Source organism: Scyliorhinus canicula, chromosome 7 (genome assembly GCF_902713615.1).
Source record: "Scyliorhinus canicula chromosome 7, sScyCan1.1, whole genome shotgun sequence".
NCBI classification, from domain to species: Eukaryota; Metazoa; Chordata; class Chondrichthyes; order Carcharhiniformes; family Scyliorhinidae; genus Scyliorhinus; species Scyliorhinus canicula.
The window spans coordinates 107,009,893-107,033,022 of record NC_052152.1 but is presented as its reverse complement, the minus strand read 5'-3'; the positions used below and the strand labels follow the sequence as shown (position 1 = coordinate 107,033,022).

Here is a 23,130-nt window from a genome sequence, read left to right as displayed (position 1 = left end):
ATGGATTTGAAATGGAATTTGTTTTCATTTTAAAAATATTTTTATTGAAAAGAACAATAGGCGTTAAACATTAACATTGTGCAGAAATAGATATTTCCCCAAATGGCTCTATCTTCACAGACCACCGAAAATAACAAAAAACAAACAAACACAACACTAATCACCCCCCCCCCCCCCCCCCCCCACCACCCCCCCCCCCCCCCCCCCCCCCCGGAAAGCTGCTACTGCCGACATTTTAAATTAAATTTCCCCAAGAAAGTCGACGGCCGACTGCCACCTCCTGGAGAACCCTAACATTGATCCTCTTAAGGCAAACTTTATTTTCTCAAGGCTGAAAAACCCAGCCATGTCACTAACCCAGGTCCATGCACTCATGGGCTTCCAGTCCCTCCACATTAATAAGATCTGTCTCCGGGCCACCAGGGAGACAAAGGCCAGAACGTCGGCCTCTTTCACTCCCTGAACTCCCGGGTCTTCTGACACCCTAAAGATCGCCACCTCTGGACTCGGCCCCACCCACGTACCTAGCACCTTGGACATTGCCCTGGCAAACCCCTGCCAGAACCCTCCAAGCTTCGGGCATGCCCAGAACATATGGACATTGTTTGCTGGGCTCCCCACACACCTCGCACATCTGTCTTCTCCCCCGAAAAACTTGTTCATCCTCACCGCCGTCATGTGTTCCCGGTGTACCACCTTAAACTGTATCAGACTGAGCCTGACACATGATGAGGAGGAATTGACCCAACTTCAGGCTTCCGCCCACAGTCCCCCGGCTCTAACTCCCCTCCTAACTCCTCCTCCCACTTGCTTTTAAGCTCCTCCAACGGGATTTCCTCCGCCTCCGACAGCTCCTAGTAGATATCCAACACCTTCCCCTCCCCCACCCAGGTACCGGACACTACTCTGTCTTGTACCCCCGTGGCAGCAGCAGCGGGAAGGTTCGCACTTGTAAATACCTAAAGCTGTTCCCTGGTGGCAATTTAAACTTGTCCTCTAGCGCCTGCAGGCTGGGAAAGCTCCCATTTATAAATAGGTCACCCATCCTCCCAATACCCGCCCTCTGCCAGCTCTGGAACCCGCCGTCCATCCTACCTGGCAGGAACCTGTGGTTGTTACATATTGGGGTCCAGACCGTCGCTCCCTCCACCCTCTTGTGTCTCCTCCACTGCCCCCAGATCTTCAGAGTCGCCACCACCACCGGACTTGTGGAGTAGCAGGCTGGCGAGAATGGCAGAGGTGCCGTTACCAGCATTCCCAAACTACTGCCTTTGCATGACGCCGCCTCCAACCGCTCCCATGCCGACCCCTCCCCCAATACCCACCTCCTGATCATGACAATGTTGGCCGCCCAGGAATAGTTGCAAACATTCGGCAGCACCTGCCCACCCTCCCCCCCCCGACTGCATTCCAGCAGCACTCGCTTTACACAATTTGTTCGCCCACACAAATCCTGAGATGATCTTATTAACCCGCTAGAAAAAGGCTTTTGGGATGAAGATGGGAAGGCACTGGAATACAAATAGGAACATGGGGAGGACCGTCATTTTCACAGTCTGTACCCTCCCCGCCAGTGACAGCGGGAGCATGTCCCATCTTTTAAAGTCCACTTCCATTTGTTCTACCAGCCGGCTCAGATTAAGTTTATGCAACAAATCCCACTTCCAGGCCACCTGTGTACCCAGGTAACGAAAGTTCTTCTATACCCTCCTCAGCAGCAGCTCCCTCAGTCTCTTCTCCTGTCCTTTAGGCTGGATCACAAACAACTCGCTCTTCCCCACGTTCAATTTATACCCCGAGAAACAGCCAAATTCCCTTAAGATCCACATGACCTCCCCCATCCCCTCCAATGGGTCCGAAATATACAGGAGGAGATCATCCGCGTAGAGTGAGACCCGATGCTCCACCCCCCACCCCACCCGGACCAGCCACTGCCAGTTCCTAGAAGCTCTGAGTGCAATGGCCAGCGGCTCAATGGCTAGAGCAAATAGTAACGGGGAAAGGGGACACCCTTGCCTCGTGCCCCAGTGCAATTTAAAATACTCTGACCTAAGCCAGTTTGTGCGCACGCTTGCCACAGGTGCCTGGTACAGCAATCGCACCCACGGATAAAGCCCTCTTCAAACCCAAACCTACCCAGCGCCTCCCACAGGTACTCTCACTACACCCGATCAAAAGCTTTCTCTGCATCCATTGCTGCCACAATCTCTGTTTCCTCCCCTTCTGAGGGCATCATAGCAATATTTAAAAGCCTCTGCACGTTAGCATTAAGTTGCCTGCCCTTAATAAATCCAGTCTGGTCTTCCCCTATCACTCCCGGGACACAATCCCCTATCCTCGTGGCCAAGATCTTTGCCAGAGGCTGTTTAGCACAGGGCTAAAGAGCTGGCTTTGAAAGCAGACCAAGGCAGGCCAGCAGCATGGTTCAATTCCCGTAACAGCCTCCCCGAACAGGCGCCGGAATGTGGTGACTAGTGGCTTTTCACAGGACCTTCATTGAAGCCTACTTGTGACAATAAGCGATTTTCATTTCATTTCATTTTTCAATAGCTTGGCATCCACATTTAGCGATGAGATTGGCCTGTAAGACCCACACTGATCAGGGTCCTTATCCCGTTTCAGAATGAGTGAGATCGAGGCCTGTGACATTGTAGGGTGGAGGATTCCCTTCTCTCTCGTCTCATTAAAGGTCCTCATCAATAGTGGGCTCAACACCTCGGAAATGTTTTTTTAAACATTCCACCGGGAAGCCATCCGGTCCAGGAGCTTTGCCCGACTGCATGCCCTCTAGCCCCTTAATAATTTCTTCCATCTCGATCGGTGCACTCAGCCCCTCCACCAGACCCTCCTCCACCCTCGGGAACCTCAACTGGTCCAGAAATTGGCTCATCCCTTCCACCCCCACTGGGGGTTACGACTCATATAGCTTGCTGTAGAATTCCTTAAAAACTTCATTCACCCCCTCCGGGTCTGAGACCAAGCTGCCCTCCTTATTCTTTACTCCCACAATCTCCCTGGCCGCCTCTCTCTTCCTAAGCTGGTGCGCCAGCATCCTGCTCGCCTTCTCCCCATATTCATACACCGCACCCTGAGCCTTCCTCAACTGTTCTACCGCTTTCCCTGTGGTCAACAATTCAAACTCTGCCTGAAACTTGCGCCGCTCCCTCAGGAGTCCCGCGTCCGGGGCCTCCGCATTCTTCCTATCCACCCGGAGTAACTCCTCCACCAATCTCTCACTCTCTGCCCTTTCCCTATGGGACCGGATCGATACGAGCTCCCCTTTAATAACTGGCTTGAGGGCTTCCCAGACTGTCGCTGCCGAAACCTCTCCCATGTCATTTTTATCCAAATAGGTCTGGATACTCTTATTCTCCCACCTGCAAACCACCTCGTCCGCTAACAACCCTACGTCCAGTCTCCACAGTGGATGCTGCTCTCTCCCCACATAGAAAAAACCTTTTTACAAGATCACACTCCCTAGTTTGTAAACATCAGCTCTCCAAAATCCATTAGCATAGCCATAAAGTCAAACAGACACACACACACTTAAAACAAATCCCAGTCCCGTGAAGGGTAGTGCTGGCTTCAGGTTTCAGGGCGACTCAAAATAATAGTGTCGGTCTTCGATCATTAAGCCCATCCAATACTCTGCTGCCTTTATCCTAACACATTAAGAGACCCATCACGTCTATACCAGTGACCTACATTTACATAGTGCCTTCAATAATTAAAAGTCCCAGAGTAGTTACTAATAACCGGAATGGGGAAGTCTCACCTTCCACATTCAGGGAGGCATGAAGGCGGTCATTAGGGGAGAGATTATAGCCTACAAGGTATGTAGAGACAGGGAAGCTAGGCAAAAACTGATCAACTCCAAACTGGAAGCCGACAAAAAGTACTCCGAGGCTCCAACTGTAGAGCCTCTGGCGGAGAGGAAAGAGCTACAAATGGACTTTAACCTGCTATCCACCAGGAAAGTAGTGCACCACTCAGCCAGACACGTGGGACATTCTATGAACGGAGAAAAGGCTGGCCGCCTACTGGCTCACCAGCTGAGAAAGCAGGCAGCCACAAGAGAAATAGCCCAGGTGAAGAATAGCAGACTCAGACTGGTAACCGAGCAAAGAGACGTCAAACATAGCATTTAAGACCATCTGTTGAGAGCTGTACACCTCCGAGCCCCCTGAAGGGAACACGGAGATGAAAGAGTTCCTCAATGGACTGGACACGCCAGTCGTGCAGGACAATAGGTGGGAGGAGAACTGGGAAGGGAACTGGAAGCACCAATAGGTGTGGGTGATAATGGAGAGCATCAGCTCCATGCAGGCGGGGATGGCACTGTGACCAGACGGGTTCCCAGTGGACCTCTATAAAAAGATTTGCACTAGCCCTGGTCCCACACCTGAGGGATATGTTTGCAGACTCGTTAGTGAGATACACCCTGCCTCCAACGCTAACACAAGCCACCCCATCATACAGACCCTAGGAGCTGGTTTAGCACAGCTGGCTTTTAAAGCAGACCAAGGCAGGCCAGCAGTACGGTTCAATTCCCGTACCAGCCTCCCCGAACAGGTGCCGGAATGTGGCGACTAAGGGCTTTTCACAGTAACTTCATTTGAAGCCTACTTGTGACAATAAGCGATTTTTATTTCATTTCACTGCCCAATGTAGACGCAAAGATACACATGAAAGTCCTGGCCAACAGACTGGAGAACTGCGTACCAGAGGTGGTCGCAGAGGACCAGGCGATCTTTAAGAGTAGACAGCTTGATTTATTTAATTTAAATTTATGGTTAAGTTCTCTAGTTGGGGGGGGGGAGAAAGTGTGTGATACATGTGATGTTACGGCAGGGGTGGGCAAACTACGGCCCGCGGGCCGCATGCGGCCCGCCAAGATCAAGTCATAAAAATTTTTTTTTTTTTTTTTTTTTAAATTTTTTTTTTTATAAGGTTATTGAGGGGGGGGGGGGCTGTTGGGTTACTGGTATAGGGTGGATACGCTGACTTGAGTAGGGTGATCATTGCTCGGCACAACATCGAGGGCCGAAGGGCCTGTTCTGTGCTGTACTGTTCTATGTTCTATATGAGGCGCCCAGAATCATAACCGGGTGAAGCGCCATTTTTGAAAAGTAGAGAAAAAGAGGGCTAAAGGCAGGATGCCGCCGGGGGAAGCGCTGAGGTATATGCCGCACGCTAATTGGTTACAACCGGGACTAATAATTAATATACTATGTAGCCCTTTAAAATTGTGAATTTCTGAATGTGGCCCTTGCATGGAAAAGTTTGCCCACCCCTGTGTTACGGTATGGGGGGAATTGTGGGTGTTATGGGGCTGTTAGTTGCATATTACTGCTTGTTGCTATACTTGTTATATTTTTATATTTTCTGTAAAAAATTCCAATAAAAATTATTTAAAAAAAAGAGTAGACAGCTAACTGTAAACATCAGGCAGCTGCTGAATGTAATAATGATCCCTTCCGGGGAGAGACCAGAGGTGATTGTCTGCCTGGACGCAGAAAAGGCCTTCGACAGTCAAGTGCAAGTGGTACTGGAGCGATTTGGGCGAGGGACAGGGTTCGCCTCATTGGACCAACACCACCAGCTCTCATTACATCCAGCTGCACAGAGGCACAAAGCAGGGATGCCCACTGTCCCCGCCCGCTCTTGTTCAGCTTGGCAATTGAACTCCTCGCGATCGCTATGCGAGACAAGTTGGAAGGGCATCCAAAGAGGGGGGAGAGAACACAGTGTTGTTCTATGCGGATGACCTGCTCCTCCACGTCTCGGACCCACAGATCAGCCTGAAAGAATCGTGCAGCTCCTGGAAGAATTTGGAACCTTCTCGGGCTACAAACTCAACCTGGGCAAGAGCGAGGCATTCCCGGTGAATTCAAATGGGAGAGGGACAGAGCTGGCAGAGCAACCATTCAAACTAGCCCAAAACAAATTCCGCTACCCAGGGATCCAGAATACCCTTTACTGGACACAGATCCACAATTGGAATCTGACCAATCTGGCAGAGGAAGTTAAAAAGGACCTAGAGAGATGGGATGCACTCCTGATTTCCCTGGCGGGCAGGGTGCAATCAAGATGAACGTACTGCCGAGGTTCCCAGTAGTGGTAGGCAATCTAAAGAAATTGAACAAAATGAGGCATTTCAGTTTAATCAAGTTGTCCTCCATCTGCGGCAACCAGAAATTTCCACCAGCTATGCTCGACGCCACCTTTTTAAAAATGGAGACAGGAGAGGGGAGGGGGGGGGGGGGGGGGGGAGGAGGTACACTAGCAGTCAGGGACTTTTACATAGACCGACTAGTGCCCTTGGATTAACTGATAGAAGGCCTTGAATGACCTATCAGGACAGGAACTCGGGGTGGTGGGGGGGGGAAAGAGAAAGAGACGACTCACCTCCCGACTCCTCAAAGCTGGTCCACCATCTATACGGCACAAGTCAGTGTGATGGAATACTTTCCACTTGCCTTGATGAGTGCAGCTCCAACAACACAGGAAGCTCAACACCATCCAGGGACAAAGCAGACCGTTTGATTGGTACTCCATCCACATACATTCACTCCCTCCACCATCAACACACAGGCATAAGTGTGTATCAACTCACTTAGGATCCTTCGACAGCACCTCCCATACCTGTGAGTGACTTCTACCACCTAGAGGAACAAAGGCTGCAGATGCCTGGGTACAAATTCCTCTCCAAGCCACACAACATCCTGACTTGGAATCATATCACTGTTCCTTCATTGTCGCTGGTCAAAATCCTGGAACTCTCCCCAACAGCACTGGGGGTGTACCTACGCTACGTGGACTGCAGCAGTTCAAGAAGGTAACTCGAGGGAAAATCAGGACCGAGGTAGCAATGCACACATTTTAGCAATTCGGTGTTAATGGATGGGCAGTTTTGAGTTTATAGATTCCCATTAAGTTCAATAATTTTAGTCCTCATGAAGTTAACAAAGGACATTTTTAACCCATCAGGCTGGACCAAGCTTGAACTTTAGCTCCAAAAAGATGTAAGGGATCTAATACACAGCAACATCCAATCTGAACACATTTGCAATTTGCAACTTATTTGTGACAAACTAGTATATGCATCTTTTGATACAATAGGACTTCCTAGGACCTTCACAACTGATATAAATCATGATTTTCTCTGAATATTGCTTTTGGTGATTCCCATATTTATTGTCCCATGGCCCAGTTGCACTTACTGTGATTTGGTCCATAGCAAACTTTAAAAAAAATTGAGATCTCAAAATAGATGCTGCGAGAAGTTCAGAGAATGATTTAAAAATTCATTCATTGGTATCAGTTGTCTATCAGACTTCCCATATAAAGTCTCCTGGAGGACTTTGCAGTGTCACAGTAATTAAAACTCATCCATAACTTTACCAATGCTTCTTTTGAGTGGGCCAAATGTTCTTTTGGATGTAGCCAAAACTGACACGATGATCCTAGGTTTAATTCACAGGCTCTCTGACTTCACTCTTGTACCCACAATGGATGGCTCTGTAGGGATACCTCAAATCAGTTGGGGCTCAGATTGGATGTTGCTGTGTTAGATCGCTTCCATCTTTTAATTAATAATAATAAAGTTCAAACTTAAACTTTTAATAAAAATGGATTTAGAGTACCCAATTATCTTTTTTCCAATGAAGGGGCAATTTAGCATGACCAATGCACCTGACCTGCTCATCTTTGGGTTGTGGGGTGAAACCCAGGCAGACACAGGAAGAATGTGCAAACTCCACATAGACAGTGACCCGGGGCCGGGATCGAACCTGGGTCCTTGGTGCTGACGGCAGCAGTGCTAACCACTGTGCCGCCCTTAAAGTTCAACCCAATGAGTTGGAAGTATCCTTTGTCCAGCTCCATGAGGAATCAGCTAGTCCTCAATCCAGTTACCAGTAGGTGCAAGTGAGCAAACTCCAAGCTGCTCTTCCATCAGCACTGAATTGCTATTCAGTGATCCTGGCTGGAAACACGTGGATATCAGACCAGAAAGGATCCACATTCTTTCCAGTCCAATAGCCTGCATCATACAAGTAGTCACTTGAATGAGGCTCTGGAGGATTGCTGTTGTCCATGGAACCCATCCTCCAAGGGAGAGACAGAATTTAAGAGGGAACAAAAGAAGTGGAAGAGGAAAGAATTAACAAAAGATTAAACAGTGCTTTAAAAAGAGAAATACCCGGCCCCGGGTCACCGTCTGTGTGGAGTTTGCACATTCTTCCCGTGGGTTTCACCCCCCACGACCCAAAGATGTACAGGTTAGATGGATTGGCCATGCTAAATTGCCCCTTAATTGGGAAAAAAATAATTGGAAACTCTAAATTTATAAAAAAAAACTGTTTGCTTATAGAACTATACATGCTCTCATTCAACATCAAAGCACCATAATGGACCAGAGCTGCAGTCTTAAATCAGTAAGTTTTCTTTTTAATTTTTCAACTATGTCTACATAAATGTTGTATCGTTATTCATCAGTGGAATAAACAATTGATCAATTTACTCTGAAGTCGTTTCTAGACTATTTTCTTCAGTAATAACTGTCTCAGTAAGGCTGATACAATGTTTACAACTTCATAGCATAGTACATAAAGAATTCCCCCAAACCATCTGATTTTGAAGTGTAAAAAAGCATGATTAGCAATTTATGGGAATTAATGACCTCAACATAATACAGAATTCATATTACATCTTTAAAAGTGAAACCGAGTGAAACAGTTTTGGTAAACATACAGCATAAATCATTTAAAACAAAAACAAATTAAGCTTTTCATAAGTTTAATATCTTTTATTTAAAAAGTACTCAAATTAGGCTGTATTTGTGATTTTGTGAAAAGCTGACCATCAGGGCACTTACTTCTAAATGCAGCCATACATTGTAACAAGTATTCATTCGATGCAACCACGTATGTACAATTACATGTTTTGGAAAGAAAAATGATATGTGCAACCACAAAATTAAATTACAGCTTGACCCCTTTGAAGTAAATAAGAAAAATGATCGGGACATGGTTTCGATTTTATGCGTAAAGAAAATATTCACCAATCATTCTTTATCTGCTTTATGCTGACCTGTTCACAATAAAAATTGTGTACCAATATTAATGAGTAGGTTTACATACATAGACTTAGGGTGTCCGCTTTTGCCATTTAGCAATGTTAAATAGTCTCTAGCTAATCTAATGCAGGGCTATCATGGTGGGTGCCTTATGGGATCAGCCCATTCTTAAAGCTAATCAGAAATGTTTCAAAAGTTGCAAGCTCTGCAAATTTACCATTGCAAAAAGATATTGCCGCAGACTTTTCCCTAATCCACAGTGATAAACGCACTCAAAATAAAAATAACCTCACTTACATAGTAATACAGTAGCAAACTTGTTCCAACCCAAGGCTATAGCCACCTCACCAACAACATGCTAATCCCAGTCACAGTTACTTAAAAATTTAAAACTATCAGGGCAAAGAATCACTGCTGCTGTACAAGTATGTAAACTCCTAAACCCACATATAACCATAGATGTAGGAGGGGGAAATAACTAATATACAGGCACTCAAAGACAATATGCATGAATAAAATTAGTTTTATTATATATAAATATTAGAAGTGAGTTACTGTTACTACACAATCCCTTCCCTACAAAGAAATGTAATCAAATTGTATACAGGTGCGGCAAATAGTTAAAGCTCCATCCATCGATACTGCTTTGAACCAAATATGTTACGATTGTTGAGGCGCTGGTCTTTTCAAATCCCTGATCTGTTTGATCAAATAGGATTTCTCATCATTAAACTGGTCATCATCTGTTCTGTCTGCTTGAAACTGACTGAGGAACTCTATCAGTTTGGTCTGGTTTTTCAACAGGATGTCCAGGATAGGTTGTGTTTTACTGGGATTTGCCACAAAAACCTAGGAAGAGCAAAGAGAGAAAGAAATGTGCAAATTATTCATAAATTAGGCAAATGCAGCTTACCTTGTGGTGTCCAAATTTCATGTGAACCATTTTAAGCTTCCTCCTACCGTGGCATCAAACCTATGCCAACTTTACCCCATCTCACAAATTCAATTCTATATTTTTAATTTTTTTCCAATTACGGGGCAATTTAGCGTGGCCAATCCATCTACATGCACATCTTTGGGTTGTGGGGGTGAAACCCAGGCAAACAAGGTGAGAATGTGCAAACTCCACATGGACCAGTGATGACCCAGAGTTGAACTTGGGACCTCGGCGCCGTGAGGCAGTGTGCTAACCACTGCACCACCGTGCTGTCCAATTCTATATTTTTTTCGTGATATTTCACAAATCTTGATTAGCTGCACTAACTGGGAATTTAACGAACAAAACTTGGAGATTTATTTGATGACCTGCTTAACTCATTTAAATGACACCCCGAGTTCCGCTGTGGTTTACAGCAAACTGTTCACATACACGCAGTTCATTTCCTTCTTTATTTTAAAAACTTGTATGAGGATGGAAATGCAAGGAAGCTTGAGGCTGTAGAAAGACAAAGGGGTTTTGTTTTCTCCGGTAAGACACTGGGCAATAGGCAGATTAAACAGAACAGCAAGGAACTTTTACACCAACAATTTAACCTGCGGAGCAGCACAGAAAATCAAACCCTTAAAATACACTGGGCTGTAGAATAAAGATGCAGTTACTTTCAGCTGTCTGGTCAACAAGAGGGGTTCCTGCTTTGTTGTGGAAAATTTAGTGATATTTATGTGGGATTGTGATCAATTCAATTAAAAGGAAGATCCCCCCAGTTTTTCTGCTATAGTTATTTTAATAGACATATCACAGTTCCAAAATTATAAAACTAAGCAAAACATCTTAAGAAAAAGGGCTTATGCTGACATTAACTGGTTATCAGTGACTGAAATATCCAATTGTAAATTCATTATCCATTTGCAAGATATTTCAGTTAGTTATGTTTGAAGCTCAATTGTCCTGGGACACTGCACCAGATGTTGTGCACTCGTCCCCAGTCACACTTCCCATCTCAAAAGGGAAGTAAAACTGACAGATGCAGCATTCCTCCAAAGGAATGCACCTCCTATCAATGCCTCAGAGAATGCTGCACAGATGACACCGGCCCAAACAAAACCACCCCCCCCCCCCCCCATTTGTCAAACTTTTTAAAGCACAGCTTCACACATTTTTTTCCCCTTTGGGGAATAGGGGGGATTCCCTGGACTGATCATCAGCCTGTTGAACAGCATTATGGACCCTCCTTTTGAGGCCAACAAGACCTGGCATGGGACTTGAAATGGGAGCCTCTAGGCCCAGAGGTAGGAACGCTACCTCTAATATGGCAACGAGTGACAAAGCTTGCGAAACAGTGGATGGAAGGGGAGGAGTGGTAGGTGGAGAAAAGGAAAAACTTAAGGAATTTATATGCAATTACCTCATTGACAAGTGGAGGGCCTCAGAACAATACTCCTGATGCATTTCAAACTATCAAAAACTGGAATAATGTTCCAATAATAGGACCAAAACAAGTTGGTCCTGGACCAAAATCAGTTGCAATTCACCTCTGGCGGGAGTACATAGTCTCCCAAACAGAGAATATCTCGCCCATTATTTGATAAGAATGGGGTTTGGGATTTCCATCATTTTTGTCCGTGAAGAAAGAATCTACATACCTATAGCACAATTTCACAACCTTAGCATGCCCTGAAGTGCTTCACAGCCAATAAAGTACAAAGCTAGAAATTTATTGCACACTGACTTTTACAGGTCAATTCCAAAAGAAAGCAGCCATGAGCCATGTATTAATCACAGCGAAAAATTCATTAGTAGTAATTGCCATCAACACCAGCATTATATCAGGACGGGTTATTCCGATATAAATAATAAGTGATGTGGTATTAAAATTCTAAAGTTACTACTAAAGGAACGGAGGTAACGGTATGGGGGGGGGGGGGGGGTTGGTTAGCTGGACGGCTGGTTCATGATGCGGAGCGATGCCAAAAGCTTGAGCTTTGGTTCAATTCCCATACCGTCTGAGGCTATCAACCTTGCCCCTATGCAAAAGGAGGGATTTGAACCCAAGGATACCGGTTAACTTTCACAATTAAAAAAAAAGTTTAGAGTATCCAATTCACTTTTTCCAATTAAGGGGCAATTTATCGTGGCCAATCCACCTACCTGCACATCTTTGGGTTGTGGGCGCAAAACCCACGCAAACATGGGGAGAATGTGCAAACTCCACACGGTCAGTGACCCAGAGCCGGGATGGAACCTGGAACCTTAGTGCCATGAGGCAGCAGGGCTAACCACTAGGCCACCGTGCTGCCCTAACTCTCGCAATTGATAAAAATATAAAATACTCGCATGTGCACTACACAATTTGCTCTGCCATGAGTCAATAGTGCTGTGGTGACCTGCTTAATTTAATCCCTTCCCACCCATTCAGAGAACAGCTGATGTCATGGCCAACCTCATCAAGTTCAAGGCAAACAGTGTGTAAAACATTGACCATCCATGCAAGAAGCAGATGGCTAGCTGCTACATGTCAGCTAATGTTGCAGCCAACTTGTACACAGTCCCACAAACGGTAAATGAATGTCAGACTAGTGACCAGGTTAATAAGACGATGCAAATGCAAACAAAATGCAGGGGTTCAATTTGTTTCCATTTGGGAGAAACCAAAGTTGGGAGTCATCATTCTCAGACAATCACTACTAAATCTAATAAGTAATTCAGGAGAACTTCGGAGTGTGGTTAGAATGCGGAACTTGCTAACACATGGAATAGTTTATCTTCTTTAATTCATCAATGGGATTTGGGTGCCATTGGCAAGATCAGCATTTATTGCCAGTTTCTAATTGCCCTCGCGAAGATGAGTCATCTTGAACTGTTGCAGTTTGTGTGGTGAAGGTTCTGGCAGTTTTGATTCAACTGAGTGGCTTGCTAAGGCATTTCAGAGGACAATTAAGAGTGAATCACATTGTTGTTGATCTGGAGTGCCAGAGGGCAGACCTAGTAGAAACATGATTTCTGATGATTAAAAGGAGATTAGTGAAACAGATGGGTTATATCTTTATTCCAGATTTATTTGATCATTACTAAATTTAGTTGCCATGGTGGTATTTCAACTCAAATCTCTGGATCGTTAATCCTGGCCTCTGGATTACTAGCCCTGTAACATAACCACTGTGCAACTGTTATCCTTTATTTGAGACAAATGGCTTAGGTGCATTTATGGAGAAACTAAGTAACTATATGACAGAAAAAGGAACAGAAGGAAATGCTGATCAGGTTAGATAAGGTAAAGTTGGGTGGGAGAAAGCTTGTGTGCAACATTAACAATAGCATAGTTTTGTGTTTCAGTGTTGTAATTTATATTTAGATTATCTGATGTTGGTCGAGGGTGGGGGAAGGGGGATGGGGAATTCTTTGCTAATGTTGCATCATAGGAGTTTGTACATCATAAGTAGACAGACGTGGCCTTGACTAAAAACCTCATCCAAAAGTGTCATTTTTAACATTAAAAAAAACAGGAAAAGAAAATGAAAAACAGATGCATGTCTTTTTTAAAAACATTAACTTTTTTTAAAAAAACTTCTCAGGACGTGGACAACTGTTGAGGCTGAATTTATTGCAGTTCCCACATGCCCCAAGGTGGTGGGCTGTGGAACTGAGGCAATTGATGGCCTAATTCAGGGGATATTAAGAAATAACTGCATATTGTTGAACTAGAATGAGAAAGGGCAGCAGGGTTATCTTCTTTGCAAGCCACTGATTATTTTCTGATACGAATCATCAAATTGTCAAATTTATTCATTTTAATCTCACAATTTGCCATGGTGGAATTTAAATTTGCAATGCTTTGGGTTACTGGTTTAGTACCACAGTTCAGCATAACAAATCTCCAAGAAACGTTTAACAGAACAGTTTTGCATTTTGCTAATTTTGGGACAGCTTTAAGAACCATCAAAATATCATGACTGATTCATACAATTTACATGCATCATTTGAACTAAGTCACTTGGGCAAACGTGGGTAAATTAAGTAAAACAACAGTAGTGAACTCGCCAACATTGAGGGCATTTAAAAGTTTATTGGATAAGCATATGGATGATAAGGGCATAGTGTAGGTTAGATGGCCTTTAGTTTTTTTTTCCATGTCGGTGCAACATCGAGGGCCGAAGGGCCTGTACTGCGCTGTATCGTTCTATGTTCTATGTTCTAAAACCAGCACAAATTTGTTAAGGGCAAATTGTGCTCAATTAACTTGGAAGTTTTTTGATGAGGCAGAGAGACTTGAAGATAATGTAACTGATGTAGTATTCATGGATTTCCAAAAGTCATTTGATATAGTGCTGCACAACAGATTTGTGAACAAAGATATAATTTATGGAATAAAAGGGAAAGTAGCAACATGGATACAAAATTGGCTGAGTGACAGGAAACAAAGTAGTAGTTAACAGAGGTTTTTCGGACTTGATGAATGCTTGTAGTAGAGTTCCCTGAAGTCAGTGTTGGGGCCGTGCTTTCCTGTTATATATTAATGACCTGGACCTTGATGTACTGGACTCAATTTCAAAATTTGAGGATAATACAAATTTGGAGCCATTACAAAGCGAGGACGAAAGTGCAGAGCTTTAAAAGAACAAAGGTTTGTGAAATTGAGATATTTAAGAGGGAATTGGATTATCCCAAAAGGAATCATGTACAAGGCTATGGGGAGAAAGCCTGGGAGGAGGCATTAGGTCAATGCCTACGGAGTACTGATGCAGATATGATGGGCTGAATGGCCTCCTTCAGTACTGTAACGATTCTATGATTCTGAATGATGATTCAGCATGCTTGAGGACTGATTGCACTTCAGAATAAAATTTCAGCAGTACGACCACTGTAGACACCAGACTCTCCAAATCATTTTCACAGCTTAACAGATTCCAAATGTCAATTGTATCACCCTAGCGTATCTGTACATTCCCAGTAAAGGAATCCACCTCTGTATTCCAAATAAATCAGTCTTACTTATGAGAAAACATGAGTAAGGTCAGTGGGACTTGCAAACTACTCAGCCGTGAAAAGGTATAAATAAAAATTTTTAAAACGGAAACCTAATGCTTTGGCTCATTAAGATAAAATCACACTGGCTTGTGGCTAGTGACAAACAAGTCCTGCTTTAGCCCACTGGCCTTTTCTGATGCATGCTATTTTCTCTTTCATGTCATTCTATTTAACTCATTCCCTTTACTGATTATGACAATGGAGGTGAAAAGCACTCCACACTTTCACTAACTGCAAGATGGAAGAAAGGTTTCTTTCCAGGCAAGGCAGTTATTCCATCACTTTCTATTTGCTGGTTACAAAAGCAACAGGAAGCAGTATTTACATAGTGCAGTTTTACCTCCACAAAACCAACATTTGCCAAACCATTTTTAAGGAAGCAAGTAATGGTCACTGCTCCCACATCAGGTACATTTTGGGCACATTGTCCCATTTAATATAAGCAGCAGCTTAGCGGAACTGACTCCGCCTCAATTAGATAAAGGACTCGCAGATTTGCATTACACAAAAAAACTGAACTAAATGAGACCTGAAGGGTCACATGCTCAGATTTTCTCTTTGCTGAGGAGCACGAGTGGCTAGAATTACGCTGCTTGCTTGAGCAATGGGAATTGGTTTTAATTTCACAACCCTTGTTTCCTCAGAAACCCTGGCTCATTAAGGGGCTTCAAAAAAAATTACCTAAATACAACCCCAATTGAGTTAACCCATGCATCAAAGTGGGGCAAGGTTAAACAATGTTTTGGGGAAAAAATTTCCATTGTAGGATTTTTACATGTTGTTTTAAATAAATGAACATGACGTTGACAAAACTATGTACACTCCACCCTCAGTTTATAGACAACACACACCCAACTATTGTTTGCTGCAAGCATTTAATACACTAAGGAACTGAACATTAAGTTGAGTGCAAAACATTATTTAGGAATAACAATTAAAGTTGGAGATTGGTTATAGCTCAAAGGAGATTCACACACATCTAGATTTTAATAAACACAGAATATCAACATGTCCAGAGAACTTGTGTCTTGACACACACTGAACTCTATTCACACACCACCCGTGCACACTGATCTACACAGACTCCAGCAAAATGGCTCAATTTTAAATTCCACCAGGGCCGTGCCCTTCCCCCTCTAACCTCCTCCAGTACCACAATCCTCAGACATTGGTACTCCTTTAGCTTTGGCCTTGTGCATCGCCAATTTTAAATCACAACCAGAGGTGGTATGCATTCAGCTGCTGAGGCCTCAGGCTCCAAAATGTCCTCACTACCACGTCAACATGCCACCTTTCTTTCCTCCTTTAAGGTGCTCATTAACATCTACTTTTGACTAAGCTCTTGGTCATTTGCCCCATTATCTCATGTGACTTGGTGTTAAATTTTGTTGGGTAATGGTCTTATGAAGCATTTTGAGACATTTTACTACATTATGGGTACTATATCAAGTAACCATTCTATGATTTTTCACAGGAGGCCATTTAGTTAATCGTGTCTGTGCTGGCTTTTGCTAGTCCCAATCCCGCCTTTTCCGGTTGGCCCTGCAATCTTCTCTCTTCAGATAATTATCCAATTCCCTTTTGAAAGCCACACGTTATTATTCGTTCCAGGTCTTAAAAAAAATTCAAACTCTCAAACATTGCTATAAGGGTTAAATAGAGGAACAGAAAAGAGGATACAGTCAGACAGACAGCAATAGGAGATCAAATATGTAGGCAAATTTCAGAGAAGTGAAGAAACTGAAAGGCATGAAGAATACGGATTTCAACTACCCTAATATTAATGGAGATAAAATGAATATAAAAGGTATAGAGGACACGACACAGAATTCTTGACAATGCAGCCAGGAGAACCTTTTTAGCCAGTATGCAGCAAGTCCAAATCCAGAAGGGCAGTTCTGGATTGTTTTTAAAAGAAGCCGGGAAGGGGAAGGGGACATTAGTGGACAGGTTGATGTGCCAGTTAAGAAGGCAACTTGAGGAAGAATCCCTCAACTTATTTAAAATGTTTCTGGATATGCACCTCAAGTGCTGTAACCTGCAGTACTACGGACCAAATGTGACAAACTGGGATTCGGTTGGGTGGCTTGCTTATCGGCTGGCACAGACACAATGGGCCAAATGGCCTTTTTCATCCTCTGATTCTACGGATGAGATTTTGGGGGCAGTTAAATCATTCAGATATAATTATAGAAAGGGGTAAAGATAGCAAGAGCAAATGTTTTAAAATGGGAAAGACAAATTTTACTAAACTAAGATGTGGACTGGAAACAGCTACATGAATCACAGCCAGCGTGGTGCAGTGGTTAGGACTGCTGCCGCACGGCACCGAGGACCCGGGTTCGATCCCAGCCCCGGGTCACTGTCCATGTGGAGTTTGCACATTCTCCTGTGTCCGTTTGGGTCTCACCTCCACAACCCAAAGATGTGCAGGGTATGTGGATTGGCCACGCTAAAGTTATCCCTTCATTGGAAAAATGTTTTAAAATTTGTTTTTAAAAGAAAATTAATCTCAACCAGAGATGTGGAAGGCATGAATAGCAAGAAGTTTGATAAGTAAAGAGTAGGGCCAATAACAGAAGAGAAAGGTAACTCTTATTTGGAAGAAGGTGTGGGCAGGGTTCTTAATGAATACTTCTTTCACATCCACCACCCTGAAGGTGGCAGAGCAATTAGATAAAATAGTTGAGGCGGCATGTGGAAATGTCCTTTATTAGCCGTGGCATAGAATGTAGTATCAGCACTGTAGTGCAAGAACACACAAAATACTTGTTAGGCCACAGCTGGAGTACTATGTACAGCTCTGGTTTACTACATTGCTGGAAATATGTGATCACACTCGAGGGGGTACAGAGCAGATCTGCGAGAATGCTGCCAGGAAAGGAGAATTTTAGCCAAGAGGAAAGATTGGATTGGCTGGGGTTTTCTTTGGAACACAGGAGGCTTAGGGGGTAATCAAATTGAGGTGTATAAAATTATGATAGCCTGCATAAATAGGAGAGAAATTCCCAATTTGCAAGGTAGAAATGTCAATAGTGAGGAGATACAGATTTTAAAGTAGTTGGCAGGAGTAGAAGGGAATTGAGGAGATTTTGTTTTCACCTAGAGGGTGTTGGGGGTCTGGATCTCACTGCCTTAATTGGTAGTAGTGGCGGAAAACCTGAGCATATTTTTTTTTAAATGTGGACTGCACTTTAAGCACTGCAACCTACAGAGCTATGGACCAAGAGCTTGAAAGTGGGGTTAGTGATAGCTCTTTTTCATCTGTCAAATTTGGGCAAAATGGCCTCCTTCGGTGTTGTAAATTTTCTTCTTGCCTGCTGTCCCTTTTCCTGGTTTGCTGTCTGTTTTCCCAAGTGTATTAGTGAAGCATTTTAAAGGTGCCTTTACATGAAAGCACAGTATAAATGGAAGTGATTTTCAAGAGAAATAATCATAGATCAAGTAGCATAACTGAAAGGGAAGAAACAGAATCAATTCGATAGATCAAAAAGTGATAACAGACCAGCAGAATTCGTAAAGTGTGAAATCTAAATCCCATTTCTCAAAGGAATATAGGAGGTCTAATTATACATTATTTTAATATTTGAAAGAACTGAGCATGTCAAATCCCTTGGGTTTCCAGTCAGTGTGCACAGTGAAACATCAGAATGATGTTTATCCATTAGTCCCTCAGAAAACCACTGTCATTGGCTGCGACCAGTCCATTTAACAACAAAGTATTTAGACATCGCATTTAATGTAGCAAGACAACCAAAGGTGTTTCAGAGGAATATTCCAAGACAAGAACTGACATTAAGTCAAAGGAGATGATATTTTGACAGGTGACTACAAGAAGCAAAAGGAAATGTCTGACAAAGCTCCCATCTGCAACAACCATAGGTTCACACCAGCACTGACTGACGCCATCTTCAAAAGGTGGAGGCAGGATGGAGGGACACTGACAGTCAGGGACCTATACACGGACGGCAGGATCACAACACTGGACGAACTGACAGAGACATTTTGGCTAGCCAGGGGGAACGAGCTACGGTATCTGCAGCTCAAACACTTCGTATGAAAGGAGACAAGGATGTACCCACAACCGCCACGACAGACACTACTGGAAGACCTACTGGACGCAAGTATCCTAGATAAAGGGAACTGTAGTGACATGTACGACCGACTGACAGAAAGGGCCGACACCGTACTGGACGCAACAAGAAAGAAATGGGAGGAGGACCTGGGGATTGAGATAGGATGGGGACTCTGGAGCGAAGCACTGCATAGGGTCAACTCCACCTCCACGTGCGCAAGGCTCAGCATGACGCAGCTAAAAGTGGTACATAGAGCCTACCTAACAAGAACCCGTATGAGTAGGTTCTTCCCGGAGGTGGAGGATAGATGTGAACGGTGCCAAGTAGGCCTGGCCAACCACGCCCACATGTTCTGGTCTTGCCCCAGACTGGTGGAGGACTGGACAACCTTCTTCGAGGCTATGTCCAAAGTGGGAGTGAGGGTGGAGCCATGCCCGAAAGTGGCGGTCTTCGGGGTCTCGGACCAGCCAGATCTATTCCTGGGGAGGAGGGCGGACACCCTTGCCTTTGCCTCCCTGATCGCCCGCCGTAGAACCCTGTTTGGCTGGCGGTCAGCAGCACCACCCAGAGCTGCAGACTGGCTGTCCGACCTCTCAGAATCTCTCCAAATGGATAAAATCAAATTCTCCATCCGAGGGTCGGACAACGGCTTCCGCAGAACGGGGGAACCATTCACGCGACTGTTCGTTGCCAACGAACAAGAGGAAGAATAGCCAGGTAGCCAAGAATCAGGAGGACTTAGTCAAGAATCAGGGGAGGGTAGCCAAGGCATGAAAGGGAGAGGGGGACTGGGAGGGAGGGAGGGGCGGCTAAACCTGAAGAAAGTAAGGGAGGGAGAGGGAGGGAGGGGCGAACCGTGGAGGGAGGGGGGACAGGAGAGGAGAACCAGCGGGACGGGGCGAGGGGCAGGGAAACGGAAGCCGGAAGGAGGGCACGGGGTTCCAAAATGTGCATGACATCTCCAGGAGCGGGGAACGAGGAGGTTGGGGATGGAGGACGGGAGGAGCAGCGGAGGCGAGCGGGGGACGACAGCGGCACGTGACCCGGCCAGTTGTCGCACACTGTGGTTATCTTCCCCCCCCCCCCACCCCCCACCCCCCGCAAACAGTCACGTACTTACGTGGTGTAAATAATTTTGCTGCCGCTGTTGAGCTGGTGCACAGTACCCCACCAGTTAGTCTATTTCATATTTTATTGTATTCTATGTTGGGGTGTGCCCTTCCCTTCTAAATATGTGTATGTATATGATATATGTTTCTTATTCTGTGTACATAACGGTAATTATACCTTGTTCAAAAACCCAATAAAAACATTTATAAAAAAAAAGCAGCAAAAGGAGGCGATAACCAAAAAGCAATTAGAACATAGAACATATAGTGCAGAAGATGGAATCATTACAAATTTATTGGTGGCAAAACAACAGTTTCCTGTAGCTAGTAATCCTCCACAGCCGCAATACTTTGGTGGCTATTTTAAACCTAGATTTCATGAATGTAATTCATTTGAATGCATTCAAGTAATAAAAATTAAACATTCTCTGGCTGAATTTAAAATCAGAAAAATTAGGTTATTTATTCCTTCCCTCAACCTCTTTCATCAACAGTCAATGCAAGAACCTATACCCATTCTGGTCTGAAAGATCAACTTATCCAAGTGAGATGGTTTTTAATGAAACAATTATTTACCAATTTTCAAAAAAAAAATTAGTAGGTTAAATTGCATCTATTCCAGATCAACCCGCTTTTAAAACAAAAAATAATCAAAAAGGACTCACCTTGAATACATGAAAGGCCTCAAACTGAATATTCCTACTTTGGTCCCTTAAGAGATTCATCATGAGCTTGAGGTTTTCAGGTTTGCTTATATACCTTGTCATAACTGAAAAATTGTGCCTGTCCAAAAGCAGCTCTCCCACAAGCTTGACAAGTAACAGAAAGAGCAAATGTCAAAGAAGAGTGCAAAACACAATACTGCATTCAATGCAAATTCATAAATTTATAGACCCATGATTCAACTTCGCTCACTCCACACCTCACCCATAAAAATAAACATGTCTTTAGCAATGGTTCAAGCCAAACTGAATGAATAAAAGGTCATTATTGGTGATATCAGCGGCAAAGAAAGATGAATTGCAGCAAGTGATAAGTTTGTGCATCCTCAGGGTGTGGGGGAAGAGTGTAACCAAAGAATGCAACCAAGATCATGATGATTACTTGTGCTATGAGAAAAGAGAAGCATTCCGGATCCTTGTGGCCAACAACGATTTCAAAGGCAGGTCAAATGTTAAAACGTTCCGCAGTCTCTACTGGGTAGCGAATAGTAAGGGATTGCTCCTGTTTTGAAATTAAAACATTCTTGTGTACCTATTGTGGCACCAGGGTATAATCATGCTGCAACTTATGAATCTTAAATAGCCCCCCACCTACTTTAAAAAATATAAAATTAAAGTGCTCAACCCTTTTTTTTCTAATTAAGGGGTATTTTAGTGTGGCCAATCCATCTACCTTGCACTTCTCTGGGTTGCTGGGGCGAGACCCTCGCAGACACTGGGAGAATGTGCAAACTCCACATGGACAGTGACCTGGGACTGGGAGCAAACCTGGGACCTCGGTGCTGCTAACCACTGCACCACCATGCTGCCCATCCCCCCATGCCCACATTTAATGGGAATCCTATCCATGGTTTAATTGTGTGCTGTGGTGGGATTTTGATTTTCAGGATTTTAACTCCCCCATCCAAACCGTCCCTGCTAGCTAGTAGGGTGGGACAGTGGTTGCTGTAGATGATGATTCTATGGAGGTAGGGTGGCTGACAATGTACATTCGGAAACTCATGTCCATACATAATGTTGGCAAACAGCAACATTTAAATGAGGAAAAGAGGGTGTGAGCAGAAGGAGAAGACATTGCTAGCAATCTGTAGAGATGGGAATGCGACTACAAATAAAAAAAGAGCAGTCCCATGGCTAGCATGAATGACCTTAATCAAATATTAGTTAGAAGCCAAGAACGATAATACACCAAGGTCACAGCCACAGCAGCAGACATTGCTGGTGACTTTGACAGGGCTGGTCTCAATAGAGTGAGTACAAAGAAAAACTGATAAAATTTAAAATATGACATTGGGATTTAAAATTAATTTAGAGCACAGAAGACATAAGACACATCATATATGTTACAACATAAAATTAACAGATTGTAAAAGAAGTTTGCAAGGAGATAGTTTACTCTGAAAGTTTCAGGCTTTTCCAGTTTGAGAAAAAGTTTGGACATGTGACAGGAGAACAGAGGCCATCTCACTTTGTCGGAATTATTAGCTGCTTTAACACTTCACCTCCTGAAGACGCATCTGTATTTTGATAAAAAAATCTCACGTATACAAATATTTTCATATAAATTCCTATTTAAACATTTATAGTGAAAACTACTTATGTAGACTTGTCATACATCATCTCCTTTGGAAATGCAATAGAAGCACTGACAGGAGGATGCCATTAAAGATGCAGATGTAGAAATGTACAATAGAATTATTTTTTTAAAAGGGCAGAAGCCCAATTTTAAAATGGGAACTGAATTACATCAGCGTGTCCTTATGTAAATGTCACATGGCCTCTAACCCTGCTTCACAGAATGAAATCATTGTGCTAGCTCTCACACCCCCGTCCTTTGCCTGTAGCCCTGATGTCATTTCCTTTTCAAGTACTCATCCAATTCCCTTCGAAAGTTATTATTGAATCTGCTTCCTCACATTCTCAGGGAGCACTTTAAACTCTATGTAAATTTTCTTTTCACTCCCGGCGCCCACATACACACTCCTGGAGCCTGGTGGTAGTTGCCACCGTAAGGATGTGGAACCAGTTTAGGCACCATTTCGAAATGGGGTGAGATGTCCACAGGGACCCCCATCTGCAACAACCAACAGTTTGCACCGTCGAGGTCACATTTGGGACATGGGGGAAGACAGAGGAACGCTGACAGTATAGGATATGAATGTGGACCCAGACCCTTTGG

At 43.9% G+C, this 23,130-nt stretch overlaps 1 protein-coding gene across 2 annotated transcripts in view; it reads right to left on the bottom strand.

The window, feature by feature from the left end:
- Window positions 1-8,430: 8,430 nt before the first annotated feature.
- The window catches only part of cab39l (calcium binding protein 39-like), a 138,297-nt gene continuing 123,597 nt past the window's right edge, over window positions 8,431-23,130 (bottom strand). For both annotated transcript variants that reach the window (XM_038802617.1, XM_038802618.1), the window contains 2 exons: window positions 20,895-21,038; window positions 8,431-9,928 (listed from right to left, as the gene is read on the bottom strand). In XM_038802617.1, coding sequence (XP_038658545.1) covers window positions 9,740-9,928; window positions 20,895-21,038 — 333 coding nt within the window. In that variant the 3' untranslated portion in view covers window positions 8,431-9,739. The remainder of the gene's footprint in view (window positions 9,929-20,894; window positions 21,039-23,130) is intronic.